General features: G+C 37.4%; 4 protein-coding genes across 5 annotated transcripts; 1 reads left to right on the top strand and 3 right to left on the bottom strand.

The window, feature by feature from the left end:
- Positions 1-4,084: 4,084 nt before the first annotated feature.
- Positions 4,085-17,070, bottom strand: LOC110845710 (SLIT and NTRK-like protein 5). 2 transcript variants are annotated; one of them, XM_022092186.2, is made up of 14 exons: positions 16,548-17,070; positions 9,895-10,057; positions 9,581-9,805; positions 9,385-9,495; positions 8,696-9,119; positions 8,357-8,622; positions 7,959-8,283; positions 7,578-7,870; positions 7,181-7,497; positions 6,888-7,086; positions 6,318-6,746; positions 6,128-6,238; positions 5,482-6,033; positions 4,085-5,414 (listed from the first exon to the last, which is right to left on the bottom strand). In XM_022092186.2, exons 2-14 carry the CDS (start codon positions 10,039-10,041, stop codon positions 4,548-4,550), a joined length of 4,266 nt encoding a protein of 1,421 aa, XP_021947878.2. In that variant the 5' UTR covers positions 10,042-10,057; positions 16,548-17,070; the 3' UTR covers positions 4,085-4,547. The 2 variants fall into 2 exon arrangements, with proteins under 2 accessions (XP_021947878.2, XP_035705436.1); XM_035849543.1 differs by lacking the exons at positions 9,385-9,495; positions 9,581-9,805; positions 9,895-10,057 and having other exon boundaries at positions 16,548-17,064.
- Positions 10,607-12,029, top strand: LOC110846363. Its single transcript, XM_022093084.2, has 6 exons — positions 10,607-11,110; positions 11,190-11,327; positions 11,417-11,452; positions 11,516-11,636; positions 11,716-11,792; positions 11,858-12,029. The coding sequence occupies exons 1-6, from the start codon at positions 11,054-11,056 to the stop codon at positions 11,876-11,878; spliced, it is 450 nt and encodes a 149-aa protein (XP_021948776.1). The 5' UTR covers positions 10,607-11,053; the 3' UTR covers positions 11,879-12,029.
- Positions 17,071-20,888: 3,818 nt separating the features above from the next.
- LOC118434780 lies at positions 20,889-22,612 on the bottom strand. The gene is made up of 4 exons (XM_035848992.1): positions 21,678-22,612; positions 21,267-21,602; positions 21,046-21,180; positions 20,889-20,996 (listed from the first exon to the last, which is right to left on the bottom strand). The coding sequence occupies exons 1-4, from the start codon at positions 22,203-22,205 to the stop codon at positions 20,889-20,891; spliced, it is 1,107 nt and encodes a 368-aa protein (XP_035704885.1). The 5' UTR covers positions 22,206-22,612.
- A 176-nt stretch (positions 22,613-22,788) lies between these two features.
- Positions 22,789-25,580, bottom strand: LOC110847184 (platelet glycoprotein 4). The gene is made up of 11 exons (XM_022094063.2): positions 25,273-25,580; positions 25,035-25,204; positions 24,813-24,957; positions 24,531-24,729; positions 24,349-24,383; positions 24,152-24,290; positions 23,986-24,070; positions 23,725-23,909; positions 23,371-23,489; positions 23,168-23,296; positions 22,789-23,096 (listed from the first exon to the last, which is right to left on the bottom strand). Exons 1-11 carry the CDS (start codon positions 25,384-25,386, stop codon positions 22,935-22,937), a joined length of 1,482 nt encoding a protein of 493 aa, XP_021949755.1. The 5' UTR covers positions 25,387-25,580; the 3' UTR covers positions 22,789-22,934.
- Positions 25,581-26,235: the final 655 nt, after the last annotated feature.

Raw genomic sequence — 26,235 nt, 5'->3', positions numbered from 1 at the left:
GTAAGGTATTAGTGTTAGACCATCCGGTCTTTTTCCATCTGTCCTATAACACCCTAATGGTTCCCTAATGCTTGGTATGTCTGCAAAAATTAAGGCTCTCTTTATAATGTCATTGGCTTGCGTATGTCTAGAGTGCCTGCCAGCACTTTTTTTACATGAAAGACCATGTAGACCATGTTCATCTACTTGTGCGCCGCAAACACATTTATGAGGGAAACATAAATTTAACCCTAACCTCAAACCTATTGCAATCCTGAAGGAATTATCGTCTAAAAGTGTGCCTAAATTCCTCGATGGTAAAGCTTGCAACCATGCACCTGATTCTTTTGACCTTGATGCCAAAATCCTAGCAGTATTTATTGGGGTGGTGGATGATTCCAGGATACGTGAAGATACGTAATTGAAAATTGGACTTTCCCAGGATGATTGAAAAGAAGTAATTGTACTGCGAGGTAGTTCTTCGCAACTAATTGACTTCCACAAGTCCTGCGCCTCGGTCACAAGTGAATCGGACAAAGCAGTGACATACGAGGGCAAAATTAAAGAAACCAAGTCAGTGGTGGCAAATGAAGATGCAAGGAAACATGGAGTTGCTAATGTTTCAGATTGTCTAATTCCTAAACCACCTAATTTAATTGGTAATGCAATTTCTTTTAAAGACAAAGGATTAATTTGGCAATTTGTAATTTGTTCTAAGGCATTATGGAGCAATGAATCAAACTCCTCTAGCAAATGTGGAGATTTAAAAATAGGGGCTGCCCTTAGTAGATAAACTAATCGTGGAATAGCTAGTGAATGTTTCAAGAGATAATACGCAATATGGCTTGGAATGGAATGCAATCGACCAGCCATGTTAGTAAAAGCGTGAATCTTTTTGCGGAAAACATGTTCAATAGATTCAAGAGTCAAAGGTGCACTTAAAAGTTCAGCATTTTCCTGAGTCATACATGAAATACCTGGTGCAACTGATTGGAAAGATTCTAGTATACATTGCGTGTTAGTTTGTGGACCTAAAACTGAAACCTCACATTTATCAAAGTTCAATTCTAAACCTACTTCATTTGCACATGAGATAATATGTTGAAAATCGTCTAACACTGTAGTAGGATTGCCACCTAATGTACCATCATCTAAGTACCACATATTAAATTCTGACCCTAAATTTGAAATGACTGGATGCAAGGTTAAACAGAAAAGTGGTGGACCTAACGGATCTCCTTGTTGAACACCTCTACATGAATCAATTAAAGAAGAATTCCACACAAGACTGGATGAGAATCTATAGCACTGATTAATATAAGGATACAAAGTTGGTACAAGTTCGTGAACGGATGAAAGCAATTTCCCTCTATCTACCATATTAAATGCATTCTTAAAATCGATTTTAAGGAAGGCTGTAGGTGATTGATGTGGAAAGGAAAAGAATCTACGGGCAGCGTGTGCTCCTGCTTCAGCACCATTTTTTACGTTGAAACCTACTTGGACTGGACTAAAATAATCCTGAAAGACATGATTCATGACCTTCACACAAATCTTTGAAACTATTCTACGATAAGTGCAACCTACCGCTATAGGTCTAATACCACCTGATTTCTTTTTAAGGGCCGTAAGACTTGCACCGTAAATGAAAGGACAAATATCTAAAGGAACTTTTCCTGCTAACATAAAATTGCAAAATTTTGTAAGAGATTCTAACAATTGAGTTCCTACGTCACCAGTATGTTGTGAAACTAGATCTTTCAGAATTTGTGGTCGTAATGCATCTAAACCCCCTGCTGAACCACTAGGAAATGAGAATATTGCTGAGATAACCTGCTCTGTTGTCGTAGTAAATGGTGGAATGTTAGGCTCATCTAAAACAGTAAAATTGTCTAAAGATTGTTGTGGGTGCTTTTCTACAAGTGTGTCCAAAGTCGCTGAAGAATTGGGAGCGACAACATCATCTGATGTTAAAAGCCGTATCGCGCCACGAATATTTCCTTCGGAAACTTTAGATATGACTTTTGGCCCTATGTCGTTGATTTTGCTACCTGACTTATCAAAGACTGAATTTTTGGATGAAAGTGAAATGAGATAGTCCTGATAAGTATTTTTATCTAAGGATTCAAAAATAGATAAATTATTTCTAATTTTGTTGTTAAGACTTTGACCATTCTTTATATTTGCCCTTGAATCACATTGTAATGTTACATATGGAAAAGTCAAAAGAAGGTGCCATGCCTCTGGTGTGTTTTCAGTTATGCATTTATCTATGGCTGACTTGATTGATTGTGCTACCGGAATTCTACAGGCCTTGGGGCATTGTTTGAGAGTTGGACAATTTTGCCTAAGAGAGGAAATAATAGATTTGAAATCAAAAACAGTTTCTGGAACTTGTTCTGATTTTAACTGGATCCCTACGTAATGATATTTCGAAGCGCCATGAAATTCTGTCCTAAGTCTTTTGGTCCTAATGTTTGAAAATGAATTTTTTATCAATTTCCCAATTTCTCCATCGTTTAAGGGTTTGAAAATGCCTAACGAGTCCTGTCTATACGCTTCATGTAACAGATTTTTCTCAATTATACCTCCTGGGACTATATTGTTATTTAGCCACTCTAATGTGAGAGATGTTCATGTTGCTTTGCTAGATATAAAATTTGAAAGTGGTGTACTTAATGTAGAAATTGGTTGTGATGCACGTGGATTTGTACAGGGGCTTGACTGTGTAATTTGACTATGTGTGCCTAGAGTAGACTGATTTGCAGGCGACGGTGTGTTTGAGTTTACTTGGGGGCCTATTTGTGTATGTATTTGGGGACAGTTTGCGCAGAACCAGTCATCTTCAGGAATGGCCTGCAAAAGAAGACAAGAGGTGTGATACCACAAAAGACATGCAGAACATTCTATCCACTCATCTGTTGCTGAAGATGATGGTCCTGGGCAGCCCGACACCGGACAGAAAAGGTCATCGGAAACGGGATTTAAACCCTCGGTGGTATGGGGGAGCGGTCGGGAGGATGTGGGAGGAGGACATTTTCTTGGTCCTGTCCTCTTCTTTTGCTTATTCCTCTTCTTTCTTGGTCCTGGATGTGGTCGTGGTGAGGATGATGATGGCGGCGGCAGCGGGGACGATGACGGCGGCAGCGGGGACGATGACGGCGGCAGCGGGGACGATGACGGCGGCAGCGGGGACGATGACGGCGGCAGCGGGGACGATGACGGCGGCAGCGGGGACGATGACGGCGGCAGCGGGGACGATGACGGCGGCAGCGGGGACGATGACGGCGGCAGCGGGGACGATGACGGCGGCAGCGGGGACGATGACGGCGGCAGCGGGGACGATGACAGCGGCAGCGGGGGTGATGACGATGATGGCGGGAGGGGAGGAAGTAGCGTCAAGTTTACATATTTCCATATATCTAGTGACTTGAAGAGCGGCATCGTGGTCTGACGACTTGTATCCAACAATACTGGCAACTGTGATGATGACGCCAAGAAGGTTTGTAATAATTAACCATGAACTTTTTGATAAGCAATATTAGACGAGGTAGTAAAACATTAATCAATCATCAAGGGATGTGGGTCTGACTGTTGCATCAACTGGTTGCTGGGACTTTTGTGCTGCGTCCCGACCGTCGTCCACGCCTGCTGCTTCGTGGGGGAAGAGGACATAGGGCCACCAAAACAACCGGTCACCAACGTCGTCATCGTTCAACAGCCTGGACAGCCCCAGTTTCATGTTCAACCACAACAAGGGGGTCAATTCCAGCAGCAGTGCCCACAAGCTCAATCCCCACCTCAGTATGTCATGCCGCAGACTCACCAACAATATGGCTTCAAATATTAATTAAACTCTGCTCAGGTCTTTTTATACTTTTGTTAATGAATTTATGAATTTCCAAGATTGTAATGTGTTAAAGTATAAAATATTTGGAGGCCTTGATATGAAATAAAATTGGTTTTTGTTGATTGATAAATTTTGGAAGGTCTACTGGCACTAAGCATTAATTCTTCAGATAATATCCAACCAATTTCGGCTGTATCCTAAGGTTTCGTTTCATGCCATAAGCGTATTAATTAATATTTTCAATGCAGAGGATAACTTAAACAATGAGTCTCAAATTTATTGCCCTTTTATAAGTTAAACACCATAAAAAAGTATATCGAGTTTGAGCAAGTATAACAACTACCCGTAAATAAGGCACATTTAATTAAAGAACTATATACGTTAATATATGTATGTATAATAAATTAAATTGTTATTTCTGGCTATATAACTGTCCCGTATTTTAGTACATACATATCTCGAGTCTCCCATAAAAAATCGTACAAATCTTGCAAAATATTTTTACAAAGAATGAAGGCGAACATGCAAATATCATTTTTATAAAGTTATAATTAGATACATAGAATTGCATTGTTTACTTTTATATACACACATAAATAAGACTTCTGCATGCATACGCAGTTCATTCACAATCACACTTAATTTTACTTTTACAACAATTATCAAAATGACTCAACTTTCCACAAGTATTTTCTATAGAATAACTAAGACTTGTTAATTATCTCCTACTTTCATAATCACTATCTTGACCATAGTATCCTTGCATGTTGGAACTATACTGCATTTGTTGTTGCTGCTGCTGCTGATGGTGATGATGTTGTTGTTGGTGATGATGTCTGAGCGACGCAGGTCCCGAGTTGGCATAAGTTGCATTGACATAAGGACTAAGGCTCGGAGGCCCCATTGACATTGGCATTCCGGAAAGGGAGTGCAAACTGGGAGGACCAGCTTGTCCTTGTTGGACAGCATAAATACCCCCACCACCCCCGTATATTTTCCCCACATTGCTCCTCACAGTCCCATACGGACCTGCCGAAGTCATCATGTAGCCCCCGTGTGGATGCATGTGATGAGGATGACCCTTATTGCCCCCTGAACACGTGCATTTAGATCCCAGGGTGCCGACGGGCCCATAAATTTGATGTGGACCCATACTAACCACTGAGGGAGCAGCGGGGGGATATATACCATCCGTTGATGAAGAACTGTTACTCAGCTTGACGAAGCAGACAATAATGATGACAAAGAGGACGATGAGAACAATGACACCACCAACAATTCCGAAAATGAGAGAGTCCATATTGTTAACTTCTGATTTGGACTTGTTACTGGCGTCTAGAACTTTCTTGTTTGTCTTTGAAGATTGTTTCCCAGATTTGGAGGATGATTTCGTACTGGGGGCAACAGACCAGATAATGTCATCGGTTGTGGAGGGGGTGGGCGTTGTGGAAGTCGTGGTAGTGGTAGAAATAGAAGAAGGTTCTGGCGGCGAAGTTGTGCTGGACCCAGAGTCACAGGTCAGATCATCCGGGGTCAAAGAGAGAACGGATGTGCCCTCCAGTTTTCTGGGTGCTCCACAGAATACCTACACAGATAAATTTATGAGTAAATTACTATGAAAATTATCTAAGAAATAATTGCCTTGTACATACATTGTTAGTCTCCGTGGCCTGCAAGTATCTCACGAGATTGACTGCATTGCAATCGCACGTTGGTACAAGTCCTCTAAGTTGAATATTTTGGCTGAGGAATGGTGGGCTAAGGTTGGTGATCTTTGACCCCGTTAAGTCCAACATGACTTGAGATGACATTGGCACAGGGACGAGAATGGAGGGAAGGAGGGAGAGAGACGTATTAATGAGTGAGATTGATATCGACGGTGACGTCAGTCCAGCAAAGGCACCCGTCGAAATGGAACGTACTCTTCGACCCCGAAGTCCAATTCGGTTTACTCTTGCAGTGAGACCTGGATGAAGTTGATCCACAATTTGGGTATCCTTCACTTCAAAATCGAATCCTTCGAGGAAATTGACATTGGTGAGGATTCCTCTAATATCCAGATAACCCAGTTTGGGCAAGTCGTACAATTCTAGTTCCACCAGATTTTTCAGGACAAGGGCACTTTTCTCAACTTTTAGTAACGAAGGGAGTGAATTGAGTTTAAGTGATTGAAGGGATTGGGGAAAATTTCCTCCAGCAATTACCTAAATAGACAAATTACAGAATTTTTTGTTACATACCAAAATTATTCGACTAGACTTAAAAACAAAGTTGAGTTCTTTGCTGTTTTTTACTTACAGTTAAGGGATTTGAAGAGAGTGAAAGCTGTTTAAGACTTGGAGGAAGTGTGTAGTCGAGGTTGGCAAACTGGTTTTTGGACAAATCCATCTTCTCCAGTAGAGTCGATCTCTGTAAATTCGACAAGTAATCATACATATCAGTAAGCGTCTTTTACATGTGCGATTCTCAATTTTTTTCTTGAACCAACCTGGAAAACGGTGTCTCCAAAAGAATGCAAGCTATTCCCAGAGAGATTTAGTTCTCTCAAGAATGGCATTTCCAAAATGGGCAACGCTTTAATAGAACAATTTGCCAAGTTGAGAATCCGAACAGTTTTGGGCTCGTTAAGTATATTCTTCAGAGATGCATCGTCCAACGGATTAAATGAAAGATCGAGAGATTTGACATTCACTAAAATGTTCAGGTTCGGTGCTACTGAGGTAATCTTGTTTTCTGCCAAGTGAAGTTCTTCCAGGTAAAAATATTGTTTTTGTAAGGCGTCGGATGGGATGGAAGCAAACGAGTTGCGAGATAATTTGATTTCTTGCAATTTTTGGACATGACCCCGATCAAAGAGCGTGGGAGGGAGACTGCTCAAGTAGTTGTCAGAAAGATCAAGCTCAAGTCGAAGGAGACCCTACGTGTGCATTGGTTAAAAATAAAATTGATTATTTTGTCATTTCATTTGGTGAAATTATTTTCAACTTACTGTCAAATAAACAGCACATTTATAGTCAAATATCAAAAAAGCCATGTAATGAATGAAAAAATTGCATACCCTGAAGATGTTTGAATCCAAATTCTCTAATTTGTTTCCGGATAAATTAATTTTCTGCAGTTGTGTGGAGTTCAAGAAGGCGTTTGGAATTACAAGTTCTATTGCATTTCCGCTAAGGTCAAGCTCACGGAGGAATGGAAAATTGGAAAAGTTCATCTCGTTTAAATTCTTTAGGTGATTTTTCGACAGGCCGATGTATCTAGAATTTTAGAAGCAGCAAATTTGAGAATATAATTATGCATGTAGAGCTCATAGTACGCATGTGCATAATATTATCGTCTCTTGTCACTCACCTCAATTGTTTACACGGTTTCAGAAACTCTGTTGGAAATAGAGAAAATCGGTTCTGATTCATGTTCAGATTCCACAAATTCCCAAAGCTTTCAAAGCTGTTTGGATAAACGTAAGAAATTTGATTGTTGTGCAAATCCAATGTTTTCAGCCGATCAAACTTTCCACTAAATCCGCGGAATGAAGTTAACTTATTGTCCTGAAGGTATAAGGATATTATGCTGGACGTGTTTTTGAATATGTCTGCATTTAAATTCGTGAGTTGATTAGAGCTCAGGTCCAAGAGTTTTAATGCGTCCATATTTTCTATGCTTCCAATCTAGCAAGAAATGCCATACCAAATGTAATACTGGGATTATATAACGAATAATAAAAATAAAAAAAAAACAATTCATTTACCTCTTTCAAATGATTCCTTGAAAAGTTTAGAATCTCGAGATCCAGCAAATTTCCAAATTTGGGTAAAAACTCTAATTTATTTCCAGACATGTCCAAATCCAATAAGGCATCGAGACCGTCGAATGAATTTGAGAAAAACGATGAAATCATGTTGTTTTGCAAATTCAGTTCGCGAATGTTTCCCAAAAGAACGAAATTGTGTTGCAGTAACGCTCCAACCTGATTTCCTTTCAAGTTGAGAATCTCTAAATTTGGCAGCTGGAATCTAGGAATTGTCCGAAGTTGATTGGACCCTGCACAAATTTCATACAAAGTGTTTTAAGATTTGCCCACATCGCATGTCGTTTCAACGATTATGTAATATTGTCATAAAATAGTCACCCAAATTGAGTTCAAGGAGACTTAGAGGCAACGCTAACTCTTCCACACTTGCAACCTGATTCCCTTGTAAATTGAGGTACGTCATGTTTGGAAAAGACTTGAAAGTTTCTGGTGGAATTTCACGAATCAAATTATGAGCTAGAGATAATTCCGTCAGATTTGAGGGCTGGCTTGGCTGAAGTGCAGATATTCGGTTATAGTCCAAAATTAAAGTGTTCAATCCATGCAAATTTTCCAAAGCTGCAGCGGGGAAAGTGAGGAGATTGTTGTCCATTAAATTGACTTTCTCCAAGTATGGGAGACCTTCAAAAACCGTAGTTGGGATCTACGAACCAATCGAAAATATTTTGTTCGCTTATTGTATTCAGCAATTTATTTAGTAATTATTCAAATCTCACGGTTCTTAGTTGATTCACTCCCAGGTTCACTTCGCGAAGTCGTGAAAGGCCTGAGAAAAATCCTTTGGGTATTTCACTCAATCTATTCCGACTTAAATCGACCATTTCTAAATTGGGGAGCTGCTTTAACACTGTCCCCTCCAAATTTTGAAGAAGATTTGATCCCATTCGTAGTACTTTGAGCGTTGGTAAAATTTTCATTGAAGTGATTGGTATTTGGCTGAGAAAGTTGTTTGAAACGTCGATTTCTTCGATTGACGCGAGTCCTGCACAATGAAAACCAGACAAAGCCTAATGAAATTGTGTCTCATTTCATCATTAAAACTGTGATTATTATACCCATGAAAGAATCCGAACTCAATCTTAGCAATCTGTTCCACGAGAGATCTACAACTTTTAAGCTGGACATGCCACGAAACGCTCCGCCTTGTATAACCCCAATTTCGTTCTTGCTCATGTTCACCATGATGAGAGAAACTGCTTGAGCAAAATCGTCCGGTCTTAATTCATCAATTTGGTTGTAGCTCAAGTCTAAAATTTTTAAGGCATTTGGTCCCTTCAAAGATTTCGAAGGGACTCCCTTGAGTTCATTGTGATCCAAGTAAAACTCTTCCAAACTGAGGGCATTGTCTATTATTCCTCCATCCAAGTGAGAGAGCATATTATTTCCCAGCGTTAAGGCACGAAGTCGAGGGAGACGCTTGAACTCGGTCGTACTAAAAATTGGGTTGAGCTGGTCACCAAAGCGGTTCTGACTTAAATCCTACACAGACAACAATAAATTTTTTTACTAATTTTATTTTATATGTAAAAGCATCCCACAAAAACGGGAAATCTTAATGAGGCGTTGTGAGATCGCAAGTGATAAATAAATTTTAAAGCCAAATTTACAGTTCAGAATTTTTGCATCACATTGATTCAGATTTTGAAAATTGTGGTCTTAAAAGTTGGATACTTAGTGTTTTCATTACTACATGTGTATGTTGGCGTATTAATAAAAAGAGACAATAGAAAAATTCAAGGTGTACCAAAATTTCGAGAGACTCGGTCAGCCCTTCCAACGATTTTTCGGTAAGACGACGAAGCCAATTATTTGATAAATCGAGCGTCTGAAGGGGGACGCCGCTGGCAAGGAAGGCCTTTAAGGGAAATATCATGCATTATAGTTCCACCGATCAATTATTTCATCCCGATAAGATATTCACATGTCCAATAAGTACCCACCTGTGGCGGTAATGTCTGGTAATTGACAAATCTCTGAGAAAAGTACGTAATGGGTTGACGGAATGGCAAGAGTGGAAAATCCGTGGGGAAAACGACATGATCACAATTAACCTTGAACCCCTCATCTTCCGACACATAGCAGAGACATTGTGCCAATTGTGCCGTTTCCTTAAACTCGCCACAACTCACCCACTCCTCATCATTCGGAACTTCAACCATTCCATTCTAAAATTAGAGATTCATCACATGTCAATCAAATTAATTAAAATTCGTCAGATTTCCACCGACGTTTTCCTCGTATTTGTGCCACATACCACAAAATTGCATGGCAGCAGGATAGCCAAAATTAGTAAGCATGAGGTTGGCAGTAAAAGTCCTTTGTAAAAGCGATTCAATTTCATATTAGTTTTCCTCTTGTTCTTCACGTGCTTAATCATTTCTTTGTGCCGGAAAGTCGTCATTTGATCCCTTTTTAATCTTAAATCGAATAAAAAAATATATTTATGAAACATTAATAATCAAGGGTATGGTATACATAACTTATTGGAAGCTTCATTGTCGATTGCATAATACTTTAGACATTATCTCATGGTTGCTAGACTGGATTATTGCACGGATTTCGCAATCGGAACATCCTGGCATTTACATAAAATAAATGTAATGGCTACTTGTTCCATGAAAAGTTTTTTTTAAGGTCGTACTAATAATAATGTCTCACAAGTCAGGTCAAGTATACGATTTGTGGTCTGTGCACATAAAATCGATGTATATATGTATGTACATAGGTATGTATGAGAGAGATATATACACATGTGGCTCATCTTATGCGAATGGAAGGTTGACTCATCTTCTCCTTAACATTTATTTGATGCTAATTACTTGTTAGTTTGAATTATCGCATGTTCGCATGTATGTCTTGCTTTACTTTCCGATGGGAATATTTTTCTTGTTGTACCAAGGAAAACAATAAAGCGACCTCATGTTGACCAAAACCAAGCAGCTCTTAAGCACTGGGCACCATTCATATCTAATCCATCTCCTAACCAGTTTCCATATCTCATATTGTTCTCTCTCCTTCTTCAGACGTACGTACATATTTATATTAATTTATCATTCATATTGCGTCAAAGAAAAAAAATATACTTATTCTTATACCCACTCGGGAAACTTGCTTATTCTTACGTGAAAAATTAAGCAAACTACGTGACGGAACTATTTACTTGCTGGGTGCAAATACTGGAATTTCAACTTTAATCAAAGAAGCAACGCAACATTGAAAAAATCAACAAGCGTATTGTTTTGTTGTGTTGATTGTGAAAAATCGTAATTTAGTTTACTCGACTGACGCCTATTCATAAAGGAGTGTTTAAATATTGAAAGGATAAAACCTGATATTTTCATTAGAATAGAATCAGTTCCATTTTTGCTGCTCAATAGTTTTGTTTTTCAGCGTTTATAACAAGTTTTGTAAAAATGATGGAATCTGTTAAAGCCATTGTACTCACTTTAACTATACTAGTTGTTATTTCGGTAAGAAAATTATGGCCATCATATCCCCCAAAAAATTTAATTATAATAATCATGCCTCTCATAATTTGCTATAAAACAGATTGTCACTCCTGCGCCACCAGAACGCAAATGTAGAACTGTATTTACTGATCTCAATAAAAGGGAGCTGCAGCAAATCAATGTTTGCACGAAAGAACTTGGGTACAAAAGTGGACGAGAAAAGAGTCAGAAATCCACGGTAAAGAACAATTAATAAATATTACATACATATTAAGCATCATTTTGGACCGGTCGAATAATTATATTTTTAACTACTTGGTGTTACAGTGCACCATGAAATGTGTTCTTACAAAGGAGAGTTTGGTAAATTGCGAAAAATATTAATCTTGACTTATCCCAAGTCTAAAATTTTGTAATGTCCATCAGATCAAACCAGATGGACAGCTTTCTGCAGAACAATTTGATATTTACGTAATGGAACATTTTCCACCGTCCCTAATCGACCGAGCTAATGAGACGTTCAATCCATGCCTTGCACTCTTTGACGGTAATTAAATAATTGCATCAATCTGCTATCAGTCCATAAATAAGGGTATTTTCAAATACTACATATTTCTCTTTAATAGGTAAAAATATTGAGCAGGACGAGTTTTGCAAATCATACGATCCCTTGGTCAAATGTCTCACTCGAAATTTCGCCAACGTAAGATTAATCACTTACTGCTCAATTTTTTAAAGGAATTTAATAATAAATATCTTTATTTTCAGTTGTGTCGTGGTCTGCCTTGAGCCTAATTGCATTTCTAGCTACTCACCCCTGGAGAAATTACTAACTTTAAAAATAACCAATCGTAAAAAAAGATGTAATCATAATCATTGTACTCACTTATTTATGAGCAAGAGTGAATTATAATAAAACATTGTCTCGACCATAGCGTAACGAAATTGGTATTATTTAACCGTTTTAGCACTTTTCCATTTTTACAAAAATGCTGCCTACCAATTCATAAGTGCATTCGCATAAGAAGGACAAAAAAATATTTCTCAACATTTTTCTCGAATCTCTTCTTGTTTTCGTGACAAGTGAAGCGTGGACTTGCGCTATTCCTTTGTGCGATGAGATTTTCTGCTTTTGCAATAGGTTTGCAAATCCTATCTTCATTCTATTACTGGCGTCAACATTGTAAATGAAATAAGAACTGAACACTTCGTTTCAAATCATATTCATTAGCCGTTTACCATTCAAAAAACTGTTACACAGTTGCAGTAATGACCAGGGTGTCGGATGGATGGATGGGCCTAAGCATTCTCTCACTTTTTGATGTGGATCGAATTCATTTTTCATTCTGAGAATGGGGCCTGCACTTTTCTCAACGTATATACCGTAAAATCTGCCACTCGTGAAATTCGCATGCTACAATTTGTCGTCCAATTTGTAAGAGATCCATAATATCATTATCCAATTTTTGAGGTGAAGTCGTAAGTGAGAAAACACCTTTTAACAGCACCTTTCAAGGTACCATAACTAGAATATCAGCGTTACTTTGTGACACTCTGATTTGACAATGTTTGCACCGTAGAGAAAAACAATAAGGGAAAACATGATGCCTTGTCTAATACGTGAAATGAATCAGACATTATAATTTCATCGATACAACAATTGCGGTTGTCTCGTCTGCGTGAGGCAAATGCTTGAATAATATGAAATGGACACCATAATAAATGTGCATCAGGAGTCATTTCTATCCAAGTATTTATTATTGTGAAATCAAAACTTGCTAATATCTCCAACTTATGTACGTCCGTCCGTAGATTTACTTATGTATTCTGACCAATTCAATGAAATCCACTACTGTAACGACGTTCTTTCTTACACACATCTCATCTGTGTACCTATATGTATGGACGACCAACACTTGCCTGGCTTGTTATTGCACGTAACGAGGAGTGGTAACGGGACTTTATTTTCTCGTCTTTGAATTCAAATTCCAAGCACAAAATGTGTGGCATGGACCTGCGAGTTGTGGCGAATCTCGTAGCATTATCATTACGCCGCAAGAGAGAAGAATATTACCCACACGACGGCATTCTGTATCCGTTCCAATTGTTGCTTAGATTAAAAGACCTCCCTCCCATCACGGTCCCACCTCGTCACCCGCAATGTGTTTTTTATACATATTAACAACTGGGATTATTAGGTCTCTCGAATTGCAAGTGGAAAAGAAAAAATTGGACCAAAAGTATCACGCTATTTTGTTTATTTATTTTCCGACTTCTTTAACATACATGTGCACGTAAATGGCAAATGAAATAACTCGGTGAGATGCTTGGTTATGGCGATACACAAAAATTAACACCATTTAAGGGACCAAACATGTATATAAATACTTGATGAATATTGGTATCGAAAATTAAAAGCTTTGCGATTTTCTGAACTAATTCTGAAGTGAATAAATGGATTTTTTAACAATGGCCGAGAATTACATTCGATTTAAGGTGACCAAATATGAAATATTGTAATATGGTTTATGTTTTTTATGCGTACCACACAGTTTCTACGAGCGTTGTACAACAAAAACTATGTACACATTTGATTAAATGAGTTTTGTAGAAAAAATTATTCGGTCAGTAGTAATATATTATCTATCGTTTATTTTTTGAATATTGGAACGGAGGACAAAATTTGCAAACAATTTTCGATTTCACGGACTACTTTACTAATCTTGCACCCAATCTTTCTTCAATAGATAATCGCAAATTAAGCCGAGATCCTGCAGTTCAAATATTTTTATTAATCCAGTTCACTCAATATGCATATAAGCTGGGATGAAGTCGTTGCAGGGAGTGTCTTAAATATTCAGTTGTCAAATTACTTATTAATGACAATCCGATTAAAATAAAAGCGTATAATATTCTCAAGTCAAATCTGCTCCTTATTTCAAACCTATCTATGTAAATCATAAATCTTAAAAGTGCATAAATTTGTATCGCTTTTACACTTCTTAATAATCTCATCCCTACGATTGGCCCATTTGCATAGAACGAAGGATTGAGACATAAATCGTGTAAAATCGTTGAACTACTTTCTTCCCATGTATAAACTTGTTAAGATGATTATTATATTCTAAAAAAGGTATGCAAATACAGTTTCGATTTCTTATTAGATTAACAATAATTATCGTCTCGTAATATTCCAAATATTGTGAATCCCTACGTTTTCTTTCAAAGTAACAGGGAAATCAAACGTATGCATTTTCATAGGTAAATATTTTAAAAAGTTGTATGCAGTTTTTCCTCTCTTCATTTTGTTTGTTTCTGTCAAATTCATGTCCAAGTAATAATCTACCACAACACAAGTGACTGACATCGTGATCATACCCATGTACACATTTTGCCACCATGCTAAACATTTTATCAGTAGCAGCGAATGCGCAAAACTCTGGGCAAGTCTTAAAATTGGCACAAGGAAATTAATTACTCACGACTTGTAACCACCTCCTTTCTACAGCATTCATAGCCTGTCAGCAATGGAATGTGCAATCTAATGAAACGTCTCACATTTTTATGACAAACAACGTCTTTTCTATCCGTAACATAAATTTACTCGTTTTGTACACATTGTAGCCGTTCCTCAAAGAAAAAGTCTTTAGGACAGTTTTGTATTTTAAATTTTAAGCAACAAGTAAAAAAGTGGAATGAAATTGAAACTGGGGATTAATTTCTTTAGGAAAAAATTGAAATCCTCATTCTTCATCCGCATTATAAATTATAATATGCAGCATACAGGTACACACTCGTATATGCTCGCATTCTACTCATTATTATCTTTCTGGTAAAATGTTAATCTATCTTTTATACCAATTGTAATTAAATCTTGAGGTTTTTACACCCAAAACGAAACGAAATTATCAAGCGAGTAATTGAATTTGAGTTTATTTGCATGTTAACTGCGCTCAAGGCGTCACTTTACACGGACGCATCGGAGTCTTCTTCTCGCTGTTATTCTGCTCAGCTTGGGCAGCCACACGGAAATGATTTTTTAAAACGTCTCTAAATTAAAAACCTTAATCTCGTTGGGATGAGAAAAGATTTGCTGGTGTGATCTCACTCATCTGAGGTATTATAAAGTTAAGGGGAAAATGAAAAATGTCATTTGTGTCAACAATTTCATGATACGCGTTAAGAATTTGGTATAATAAGGAGTGGATATGAGTATCTCAAAATTATCCTCGATTTCTTTTCCGAGCTTACAGAAAGCTTACGTATTTGCTCGTCTTCATGCATGATTCATAATGAAATGGTTGTGAATTGATTCATAATTTTATGTACGCATAGTAGAAATCATAACATTTGCTGGTTTTTGTTGGGTGGGCGAGATTGAGCCGAGAATTTGGGAATTGTGAGCCGGACGTGCAAATATGCGGTTTTTATTCTCAACCTGCGATATCCACATTACAATGGCGAATCCTTGTACAAGTTGCCGGACAGGTTTGTTTACTTTTATTGCACTGCTAGACCATCGAATTGCTGGTTTCATCGCAGCCAAGGAGGAGGAATGTTTTATATGTATTTAATAACGGAACCCATTCATTTGGCAAGAAAGCAAATCAACATCTAACGAACTGGGAGCCGGGCAAATTTGGTGTGCAAGCAATGAAATAATGGAATCAATTCGTCTCGGTCTCGGTGATCATTTGCCTTGATGAACTCTCTGCCAAATGCTGCTGGTTGATGATGTAAAAATTGTTCATCATCACGCACCCGTGATATAACTTCCATTTTGATCCATTTACACAAATACGTACGTTTTTTTTTTGCTTAGCCGGATGATTTGCTTCATGTTTTGGAAACATTAAGAAATCTAAAGTTTTTTTTAGTAGAGAAAGTATCTGGTGGTGTTTAGCAGCAGAGTTCAATCACATACATTTTATTGCAGGGAAATCTCGTCGTCATAATCATAAATGTATACAATGGAACGATGATACGCCGACCATTTCAGAACTGGGACACGTCAATTCTCAATAGGATGCTAAATGTCGTCAATTGTGTGGTGAGCTATATGTTGGTTTCGACGACGTGTACAATATTTACCCGCAGTAAATTTATCAGGTAGACAACAACCCACTTTGCGTTGGGAATGTTCATTTGATGGACGGATGAGAAGAAAGTGATTCTCTGTTATCGGCATGATATCGACTGCACATCGTGGGAATCGGGTCCAATTTTATTGGAGTTCATATTACATTCACTCCGTAATTGCAAGTTCAAGGAAGGAAATCCGTCCATTTTACTTTTTCTCAAACAATATACTTATGAATCGCTTAGGATAAATTAATTATTAATTTGGAATACATAAATTTACTACTTTATCTGTTTCGTTTTATGGCTAACTCCTTAAACTGATTTTAAATACGTTCTATTTCTTAACGACACTATGAATTTAAGTCAAGATTCATACCTATTGCTTAGGTCCAACAAAAAGTGATCCAGGTTACACTTGTCGAATCCACGCACGGGTTTTTACTTAACAATTCTGTCTCAATTTTGTACCACGATTGATTTACATCTTGCTAAGTGAGCAAAATATCGATACATACACTAGCACGAATTTATATTATGTCACCTTGTTTGTTCCGAAGTTCTGAAATACGGTGTTCACATTATTCAATGGCCAAATGTCACCCAGATTCACAAATTAAAATCTATATTCTAAAAAATCATTTATCGATTTTTAGGATAATTCACGCCTTAAATTCCTCGCTGAATCCCAGAGATAAAAAGAGGGAGAGAGATGGATCGGTTGAAGGCAGCCCTTACAGTAAAAAGTGAATGGAACTTGAAGCAATCTCGAGAAGAGAAGCATGCAGCACACAGGGCTGTTAATGTGTAGGACAGGTATGCACTATTCGACTTAAACAAGGTAACCCACCTGTCTGCATCGCATCGGCAGTTACTTATTAAGAAGAAGGGTTTTTGGGGTTCATTGTTGAAGCTGAGTCGAGTCTCATATTGTTGGCTGGTAATGGTTAACAGTGGTGAAGGAATGGCGGTGGTGGTGGGTTGAGGAAGAAGAAGTTTACTTGCAGAACCAGTGTGTGGGTCAACCCCAGCGAGTACCGCTACTTGCCCCCAGCCACAAACATCTTTGGTCGTGGTGCATCCAGATTCATGTTTGCAAATTTTTCACTCGAGCCATTTTTATAAACTGTGAGCTTATTTTACATCTGTTTATGAGGAACATGCTTAATTACTGAGCTGTAATGTTGCCAAAATATTTATAGTGTCCGAAGCAGCAACTAAAGTGGCAAAATAAACCCTTATTGCTAGGCAGAGTTTTAAGTCGAATGATGATTTTCGCACAACATAGCTCATGCAATGCTACTCGTTCTTGTCGCTCACCTAACGAAACTTTACGATATCTCTAACTCGAGATTAGGGCGACAATGAAATGTTGAGTGTTTGGGTGCAGGACAGAGATTCGAGATTCAGGAGGAACGATTGAGAATGAATTTGCAGATCTCCTCAGTGAGGCTCATATAGAATACGTAGGTACGTATGTACATACACACGTACATACATACGTCTGTACATATATGCTTAAAGGGCACAGTATTTTACGAAATCACTAATACAACGCCAACATATTGCAAAAGACGAGGAGGCAATAAAGATGGATGCAAAATGCATTGCATGGTTTAGGATAAGAAACACGACTAAAATTCACCTGTCTCTCAAGTGCTCGTATCTGATATGGGAATGCCAGCGAATACAGATCACTATAGGATACCATGATCATTGTGGGAATGCTAACAACTAAATTCTTTCCTTGTGACAGCACAGTGGGGACGAGAACCAAAAATTGTGGATGTGGATGGATTTAGACAAGAGCTAACATAGATAATTGTGCATAATGTTTATACATAATTTATGTAGCTCGCTCAGAAGAAGAATCAAATAGCTAATCATTTGAATCTTGTACAAAATTATGTGTGCCTTTATTCTGCACTTGCATGTATGCATGTATGTACATATGTATGTATCAGTGGCCTGTATCTTTTGGAGGTATCCACATGTTACAGGAATACTCATAATGAGGACGCAATTTTTCACGAGCATGTAAGTCGTTGAAGATTGACCAACTTCTGCAAAGCATGTAAATATAGAATTTTCCAATTTCAGAATTGTCAAGGCATATATACTCAACCATAATCCTATTACTAAAGAATTATCCAGAGTAATATCGGATTACCAAGAGGAGCACATGTGTGTAGTAACTTTATCCATGAAAAACTATAAACAATCTGAAACCTATGAAGTTGGACTTTGATGTCTTCATAAAATGTCTGCTCTATTATTTTTCAAAGCAATTAATGCGTATTCCTTAAACTGTGTACAATTCCTTAGATCATCCCCAAAGTTTATAGTAAAAGGATTATTTTTTCATGTCATTTTGGGATGGTTGTTGTCATTGTCGAAGGTTGTTGCCATTGAATTTGTAAACTTTAATCAAAACAATACTCCAAACATAGTGAAATTACCTATATACGCCGAGTAAAGACACATGTAAATCCGTTTTGCATGTAAAATTTAACTGGAACTCTGGTTGTGAAGCATTCCCGTTAGTGAATGGTGATTGTCGCCAATTTGGAACTGCACTAAGATTAACAGGTACATTGTACAGGCTCCCAAAATCTGCGTGGAAATCAATATGGTAATAAAGATCTTATTGAAAACTTATTTATAATGCAGCCTCGATTACATAGCCAGTGAAGAAATACTAATTACGACCTTTGACAGACCGATATTGCATAATATGCATCAGTCTTGGCTCGGGTTAATAACGGACATGAATCGTTATGTATGTATGCATAGTTAATGCTGTAGAATTATAAAATATCCTTACGGACGTAAGAAGATTAGAATTCACCACGAAGAAATTGCAACAAACTTGTAGCGGATTTCCAGAAATGCGACTGACGATGCTTTGCAACTGTGAGACAAAAAGTGTTTTAGTTCAATAAACCATTTTTAAACAATTGATGGTTATCTAATGCTTACAGCTATTAAAATGTGCATATTTTCATTTGGGGGATTATCCTTACACGCATCGGTAATAATCAGGTTTAATCTCCGTGCAAACTCAATGCTTCCCTTGGTCAAAGCTGTAGATGTCTGACAAATGTCAAATACCACGTGCCAAGTGAGGACAACTGGAACAATGGTATATATCATAACGAGAGAATATGCAAACGATATGGTGTCCACAAAAGTGATTGAAATTGCAAGAAAGTAAAAATCAAAAACAATGAAACACAGCAAAGTAATCATTTCCGCTGCCATTCTCCATTCAAACAGGGAATTGAATTCTTCAACCTAATAGAATTTTATACAATATTAAATTACACAAAGTTTAAATTTCGTTATGTGAAGAGTTACATACGTGTTCTTCCAAGTTTTTTAAACAGTGTAGCAAGGTGTACAGTGTGGTCGAATTTGGTTTCTTGTCTACCATATTTTGCTGCAGGTCATTCTGGAATTTGACTTTTGTTATACTGTCTTCAACTGAATTATTCTCCAAGCTTGGTTTAGAATTTTGACTGATTGCTGGCAGATTGTCCAAAAGGAGGGTCATGCTCCATACCGATACATGGAGAAAGTAATCGAGGAGGATTCGAGAAAAAAAGTGCGACATGAATTGGATACTGACGGCGACATCTACGCTTGTCGCCCAGGAAGTGCCTCCGAAGTGGATAATTGCAATTAACAAAGTTCCAATGAATACGAATGCATTTACGACATAGCAGAACAGTCGAAAGTTTCTCTTCCGTTTGAAGGATTGAAGCATGTCTCGGTAGCTTGATATTGCTGGTGCTCCAATTGATTGCAACAAAAAATGCAAGTTGTTGACAAATTTGGAGTGAAAGCGGAGAAAGTCTTTACGCTGAAAGAGGATGAGAAGCCGGATTGATCCACATCCCATGCAACTGAACATCACCCAAAAGGCGTACACCAAGAAATAGGTACCCCTACATAAATTCAAGAAAGGGATGTATAATTAACAGTTTGAAACCCTATGTAAATCTTTAATTAGTCATTTAAAACTTGATTTACCTGGCCTTGTCACTAAAATTGGACAACCACTTTTGTATGTCACTCGTAAACATGGAGAAAGTGATAACGACGTAGACGCCCATTGCGATAAAAGCGAACAGAGGAACGCACCAGATCCAGGAAAATGTCAGCACTCCTTTGGGTCGCATTTTAGAGGGTTCCATCGAGAAGGGAAAGTAGCCCAGAAATTGACATAGTTTCAGGGACATCCACACTGAATTTATAAGGTTCTGTTCACACTGTGCTAAGGAAATTGAGATTATGTCTTCCATGATGAGGTAGTAAATTTTTGCACGTTCCGACGTTAGGAAGTTTTACATATATCGATAATAATATTTAATATATTCAATTATATTCGGTCCTTTACTATTAATAATTGCGGAATGATGATTTCGAGTGAAATTAGATATGAGTTTCTAATGCTAGAGAAAAGACAAAAAATCAATTGTGTCAATATTTGTACTTCAATCAAATATATATCCATTCTCTACTAATTGATTAGGAAATCGAATTACTACTTCCGATAAGACAACCACGCATTACATATATTTACTTTGCTAAAAATAATACTAACAATATCAGCACTACAATGCTCCTCGCTACAATTTAATATAGATTCACGGCACATATAATTAAATTTGCATGTAAATATGCATTAAAATACATGTAATACCCGCACAAATTTTTTCTAAAAACTAGTGAAATTCTTTAATATTTTCATCCTGTGCAGGCTATCGTTGTCACTGATTTGAAACTGGACCAAAATCATTAAATACATGGTGCAAGTTCCCAAGATCTAAAGAGAAATAAGAGAAGCATTCATTATTATGCACATATGCTTATACGTAAGTCATAGTATTTCGTATTATGACAATAAAATTTGGAATTCTTGCCGACGTAAGAAGAGCTGAGTTCATCACAAAGAAATTGCAAGAAATTTGCACTGGTCGTGTCGACAATCGACTCATCGTAGTTTGTAACTAAATAAATAAAATTAAAATTAAAATTAATTTTTGCCATATTCATTCTTCGGATTCTTCAAATTTTAAGTTTTGTATATTTTTACAGCAATTATGAAGGCTTGATTGTCGTCACCATTGTACTTTTGATCCACATACACGGTCCCCATGCATTCCGTAGTGATGGTATGATCTAATCGTTTAGCAAATTCCATGCTGCCTTTGGTCAGTGCTGTGGATGCCTGGCAGATAAGTAATATTGAGTGACCGATGACAGCTAGTGGGACGAACGTATAAAATGTAAGAAACATATTTGCAAAGGTAAGGTCTTCCGCAAAATCGAGTGAAGTTGCGAAAAAGTAAATGCTGAAAATGATCAAGCATAAAAACATCCACATTTCTGCGACTAATCGCCATCCAAATAGAGCATTGAAATTTTCAACCTGAAAATTTGTTATAGCACAGTTTAATAAATGCATATCTATTATTTTAGGAGGCACATGTCAGTTTCAATCTACCTGTTCTTCCAATTTAGAAAAACAGTGGATTAGAGTGTACATTTTGTTACGACTTGTCGGTCCGTCTTGTTGGTTCAGTAGAAAATGGCAACAATTTTTTTCCTCCTCATTATTTCCATCTTCCGACACACCAGAGATTTCTCCCAGAGGAATTTGTTCCAGAAACCGAGAAACCGAGAAAAGAATTCCGCCCACTACGTCGACCGTTCTCGGCACGATGTGACCATCGAAAAGTGACATCGAATAAAATAACATAATCAGGAAAAGTAAAGAAACTCCCATGTAAAGAAGGCATCGCGGAATCCACTTTCTTCTCAGTGAGCGAAACATGATGTCAAGTGCTAGAAATGATGTTGGAGCTCCCAAAGAGCATAAAAGAGAATAAAGATAGTTCACAAAATTTGAGTGAAAGTCAAGAAATTTTTGATGTAGGACAATCAGGTGTAAACGGGTCGCCCCACAGCCAACACACACTAATACTACAGACAAGGTGTAGACCAGGAAATACGTGTCACTAAAAAAATGCATTTAAAATTCCAGCTTTCCATTATTATGGTTACAATATGTACTTATGTATTACTTACCTCGCTTTGTCGCTGTATGCTGTCGACCACTTTCGTATTTCGGTCGTGTTCATGAAGAAAGCAACAAAACTATATGTTCCAATTGTGAGGAACAATACTGGAGGGACGCACCAAGCCCAACAAAGTGTTAGCAATGGTTTTGGCTGATTATTCTCATCGGGTAAACGGTTACGTACAGCGAAGGGAAAGTATCCCAGAACTTGGCTCATGGTCAAAGGCCATTTAATGGAAGACATGAGGGCTAGTTCAAACTCTGTCTTATTTACGGGAGGGATTTCCTCTAAAGAAATCATTTTTGTATGGAATCTTGTTTTTCTGGGTGCGAGTGTACGGAATTTGTAGTGTGGAGTATTGCGACGATGCTTTCACCACTGCGGAGAATATGAACCTCCTATTTACCTATGTATGTACTCATGTAAATATTTACCTATTGATTGCCTGAACTACACTTGTCTAAAAATATAATATTCAAAGGAATTACTTATTGAACATTAGTTATTCATCGTCAAAGAAAGTACTCTTATAAATACGTGCATAAATATGTCTTTATTTGATCTTAATTCTCTTTGTTATTGATACGGAAGTATGTAAATATGTATGTTCATTGCAAAATCGATTACGTAATATAATCTGTACTTTCTCTTTTTTACAATACATTCGTTTATATATTTGTCTATTTTTTAAACCACATCAAATATGAGAAATATGTGGATCCAACTACTGTCACAAAAATTCCCACACCCACCGCACTCCATTTTCCAATGGTTACCAGTCTCAAAGGTTTAATAAGCTTAGTTTTGATCTCATCCACCAATTTGTCATCCAGAGCAGCTTCCTGTAATTATTCCCAAGAAAATGTTATGAAACAAATAGCGAAAATTTTAATACTTTTAAAAGCAAACTCACTTCGTCCGCCCAGATTGCTGGAAAGAAGACATGATTAATTGTGTTCCATGGAGCTCCAAAAGTCGAGAGAGTCTGCAATTCCACTCCAATTTGCAACCTTTTCTGTGCACGTAGAGGAAATCCCGTGATCTTTGGATGATTACATTTAAACATGTACCTTTAGCGAAAGCATTATTGCATCAGGTATAGCTTGACAATTATACCGGCTCCACGTCGATGAATGTGTCATGTTTTGCTTTCTCCGGTTTGAGACCATCCATCTGAGTGTATATATCCTCTTGTGCATCAAGAAAATGGGGCTTAGAAATTATAATTGGTGCATCTAAAAATTATGAAAGAAAGAGACGAGTTTTAGATACTTTTAATTTATAATATCGATTTCATGGATTTAGATTTAGGTATAATTTCAGTGACGCTTATTATAACCGGTTTCAATAAAGGTCTAACGTCTTAAAAAAAATAAAAATTTCATAATTTCCTAATAAAATAATGTAGCGTCTAAAAATAAGTGTCAGAGATATAGGGGACACTTCAATTTTAATCAGTAATTTCCTCACCACTCTTGCAGCTAAATATTCGTCCACCACCAGTAAAATCGCAATCTTGATTCAAAGGTGGCTTCACGGGCATGCAGAAGCACCAATTAGGGGGGTGAATGTGGGGAGAGGTAAAGAGTTCGTTCGGAATGCGAAACCGGTAGCCGGGGATCCCTTCATATTCCGTCTTTTCCGTGTATCTTAACCTATGTGCAACACATTATTTAAACAAAGAAATATGTATATACGCACTTCACGCACGTCGAATATGTAGATACATACCACACTGATCTACAAATTTCTGGAATGTATGCGAAAAGTGTGGTGTCCTTTTCCACAAATGGGGGAAACATGGTTCCATCAGTGCCTTAGAAAAGTATAATGTGTATAAAAGTATAATGTACGATATAATGTGCGCTATTACGTAATATGTGTAGTTATTCCATACCATTTATCATGGCGCATTCGTCATCCCACCAATCATCTAATCGAGACTCCCCTTCGATAGTTTTAATAATGGAAAACTTTGATGAATCTCGAACACCAGAGTAAACCTCCCACAAACCGTCAGCATTTGTGTTGTTTCGCTGCACACGTATATATTTAGAAAATTAATGTTTAGACGTATTAGCAAAGTATTGTTACATTCAGGTAAAAGCCGAATTTTCCGTCCTGCATCTCTGTTAAGATACAAAAATCATACTCAACACAAATGCACAAAACTGGAGCATAGACGCCACCATAGAAGTTAACGTCTTGGCTTTATCTTTTCCTTGAGTCTTCAACATTCTCTCACAACTTGTCTCTCACAACTTGTCTCTACTCACCTGGAGGGAAGTGCATCCCCAACTCGGTGCCGACAGACGCAATTATGTCGTAAATTAAGTTGAGTCTCCAGCCAAAAATGACATCTCTGACGGGAACATCCATTTTAACCAGTCTTTCCCTTGAAAGAGGTCCCAAAAGTAATTGGAGCACGAGTGGGGTAATTATAAGATTCTTGGTGGCTAAAACGGCAGCAACTGACTGGAACACGATAACCATTAACTTATGTAAATGTGTAGGATTTTCTCACGTTTAGAATTTTGACAAGGAATAGAAAAACTTACAAATAAAGGAACATTTATGATATTTACTACATCAGTGTCTGGACCAACGGACATTTCTGGGACGAAAGTATAAGTAATCTTTTGTCGATAGGTCACCGTATCATCGTCGGGGTTGGATCTTATTTCGTATTTCGTCCTATTCTCTCTATTGTTATTAAAAGAGCACAAAATCCGTAATGGACAGCAATTTCATACATATGTATTACTAAATTAACAGTTTACTTGTAAATGTAGGGCCCAATTTCGGAAATATTTGGCTTAGCACTCCAGTCCTTATTATTTTGATAATCCTCATAGTTTGTTACGTTCCATAAGTAAAACTTGAGATAAATTGGTACTGGAATGTTGACCCACTTTTCATAAATATCTGTCCCGTTTTGGAGTTGCGTCTCCTATTTAAGCAAATTAATTATGAAGCAAAGGCTAAAATGTCCAAGCATATTTTTTTCTTAGGTTATACCTTTTCAACCATATTTTCAATCAAGTTGGGTGCAACCACCCACCCCACGACGACGGCCACGATGAGAATTACAAAACCCACGACGGCCGCTCCGGCGCTGATGGCTTTTATCATGATGACGACCTTTAATATGTTGTTTCCTGCAAGCTACGCAGAGGACTGAAACCATAACCTACGACGACTATGGCGAAGACTTATGATTACTTATCTGTGCAGTGAGTGTATTTTATAAATATGTCAACTATGTAAATGGCCTTATGTTCATGCTATGTGTAATTGTCCAATGTCCAACACTCAACAAAAATAACTTGGGTTCGGACCCTCGTTGCTTATCATCCATCATTCAAGAGTTGGGAATGTAACCAAAACCAATTCATTTGGTTTGAAGGAGTATCATAACACGTGCGATCTGCCCAATATGTGTCCTCCTATACTTATATAGGATTAGTTACATAGATACATGGAAGAATAGTAAAGTTTGATAAAAACAATTATGTTGTTGATTGGATGGTGTACAATCTGATATCTGGAAGTTGATGACATTTTTTCAACCTATGGACATTGGTCACACAATAATGCATAAATTGGCAATCAATAATGCGTACAAATATCTACATTATGAAGGCAAGCATTATACTTTATGTATACATCAGAACTGAGCTGATTACTTTTGAGCTCTTTGTGTTACTATTAACACAACTACAACAACTGATCTGTAAGTACATACATATTTACTAGATTGGATAAGGATGGTTATCCGTCAGGTGATCTACTATTTATTTACGTTATGTTAACTACTTGATATATATAGTAAAGTGTCGAAAGCTTGGAAAATAAACAAATTTTCTTTCTACAATCATGTCTCCCGAGAATTATTCTTTAAGTTTCTACATGTATTTCAGAAGCCCACAGGAGTTCCTACATAAATACATGCATATTTAACATTAAAAATATGCAGCAATG

This window comes from Folsomia candida, unplaced genomic scaffold (genome assembly GCF_002217175.1).
Source record: "Folsomia candida strain VU population unplaced genomic scaffold, ASM221717v1 Fcan01_Sc003, whole genome shotgun sequence".
NCBI classification, from domain to species: Eukaryota; Metazoa; Arthropoda; class Collembola; order Entomobryomorpha; family Isotomidae; genus Folsomia; species Folsomia candida.
This window is presented reverse-complemented; position numbering and strand designations above follow the sequence as displayed.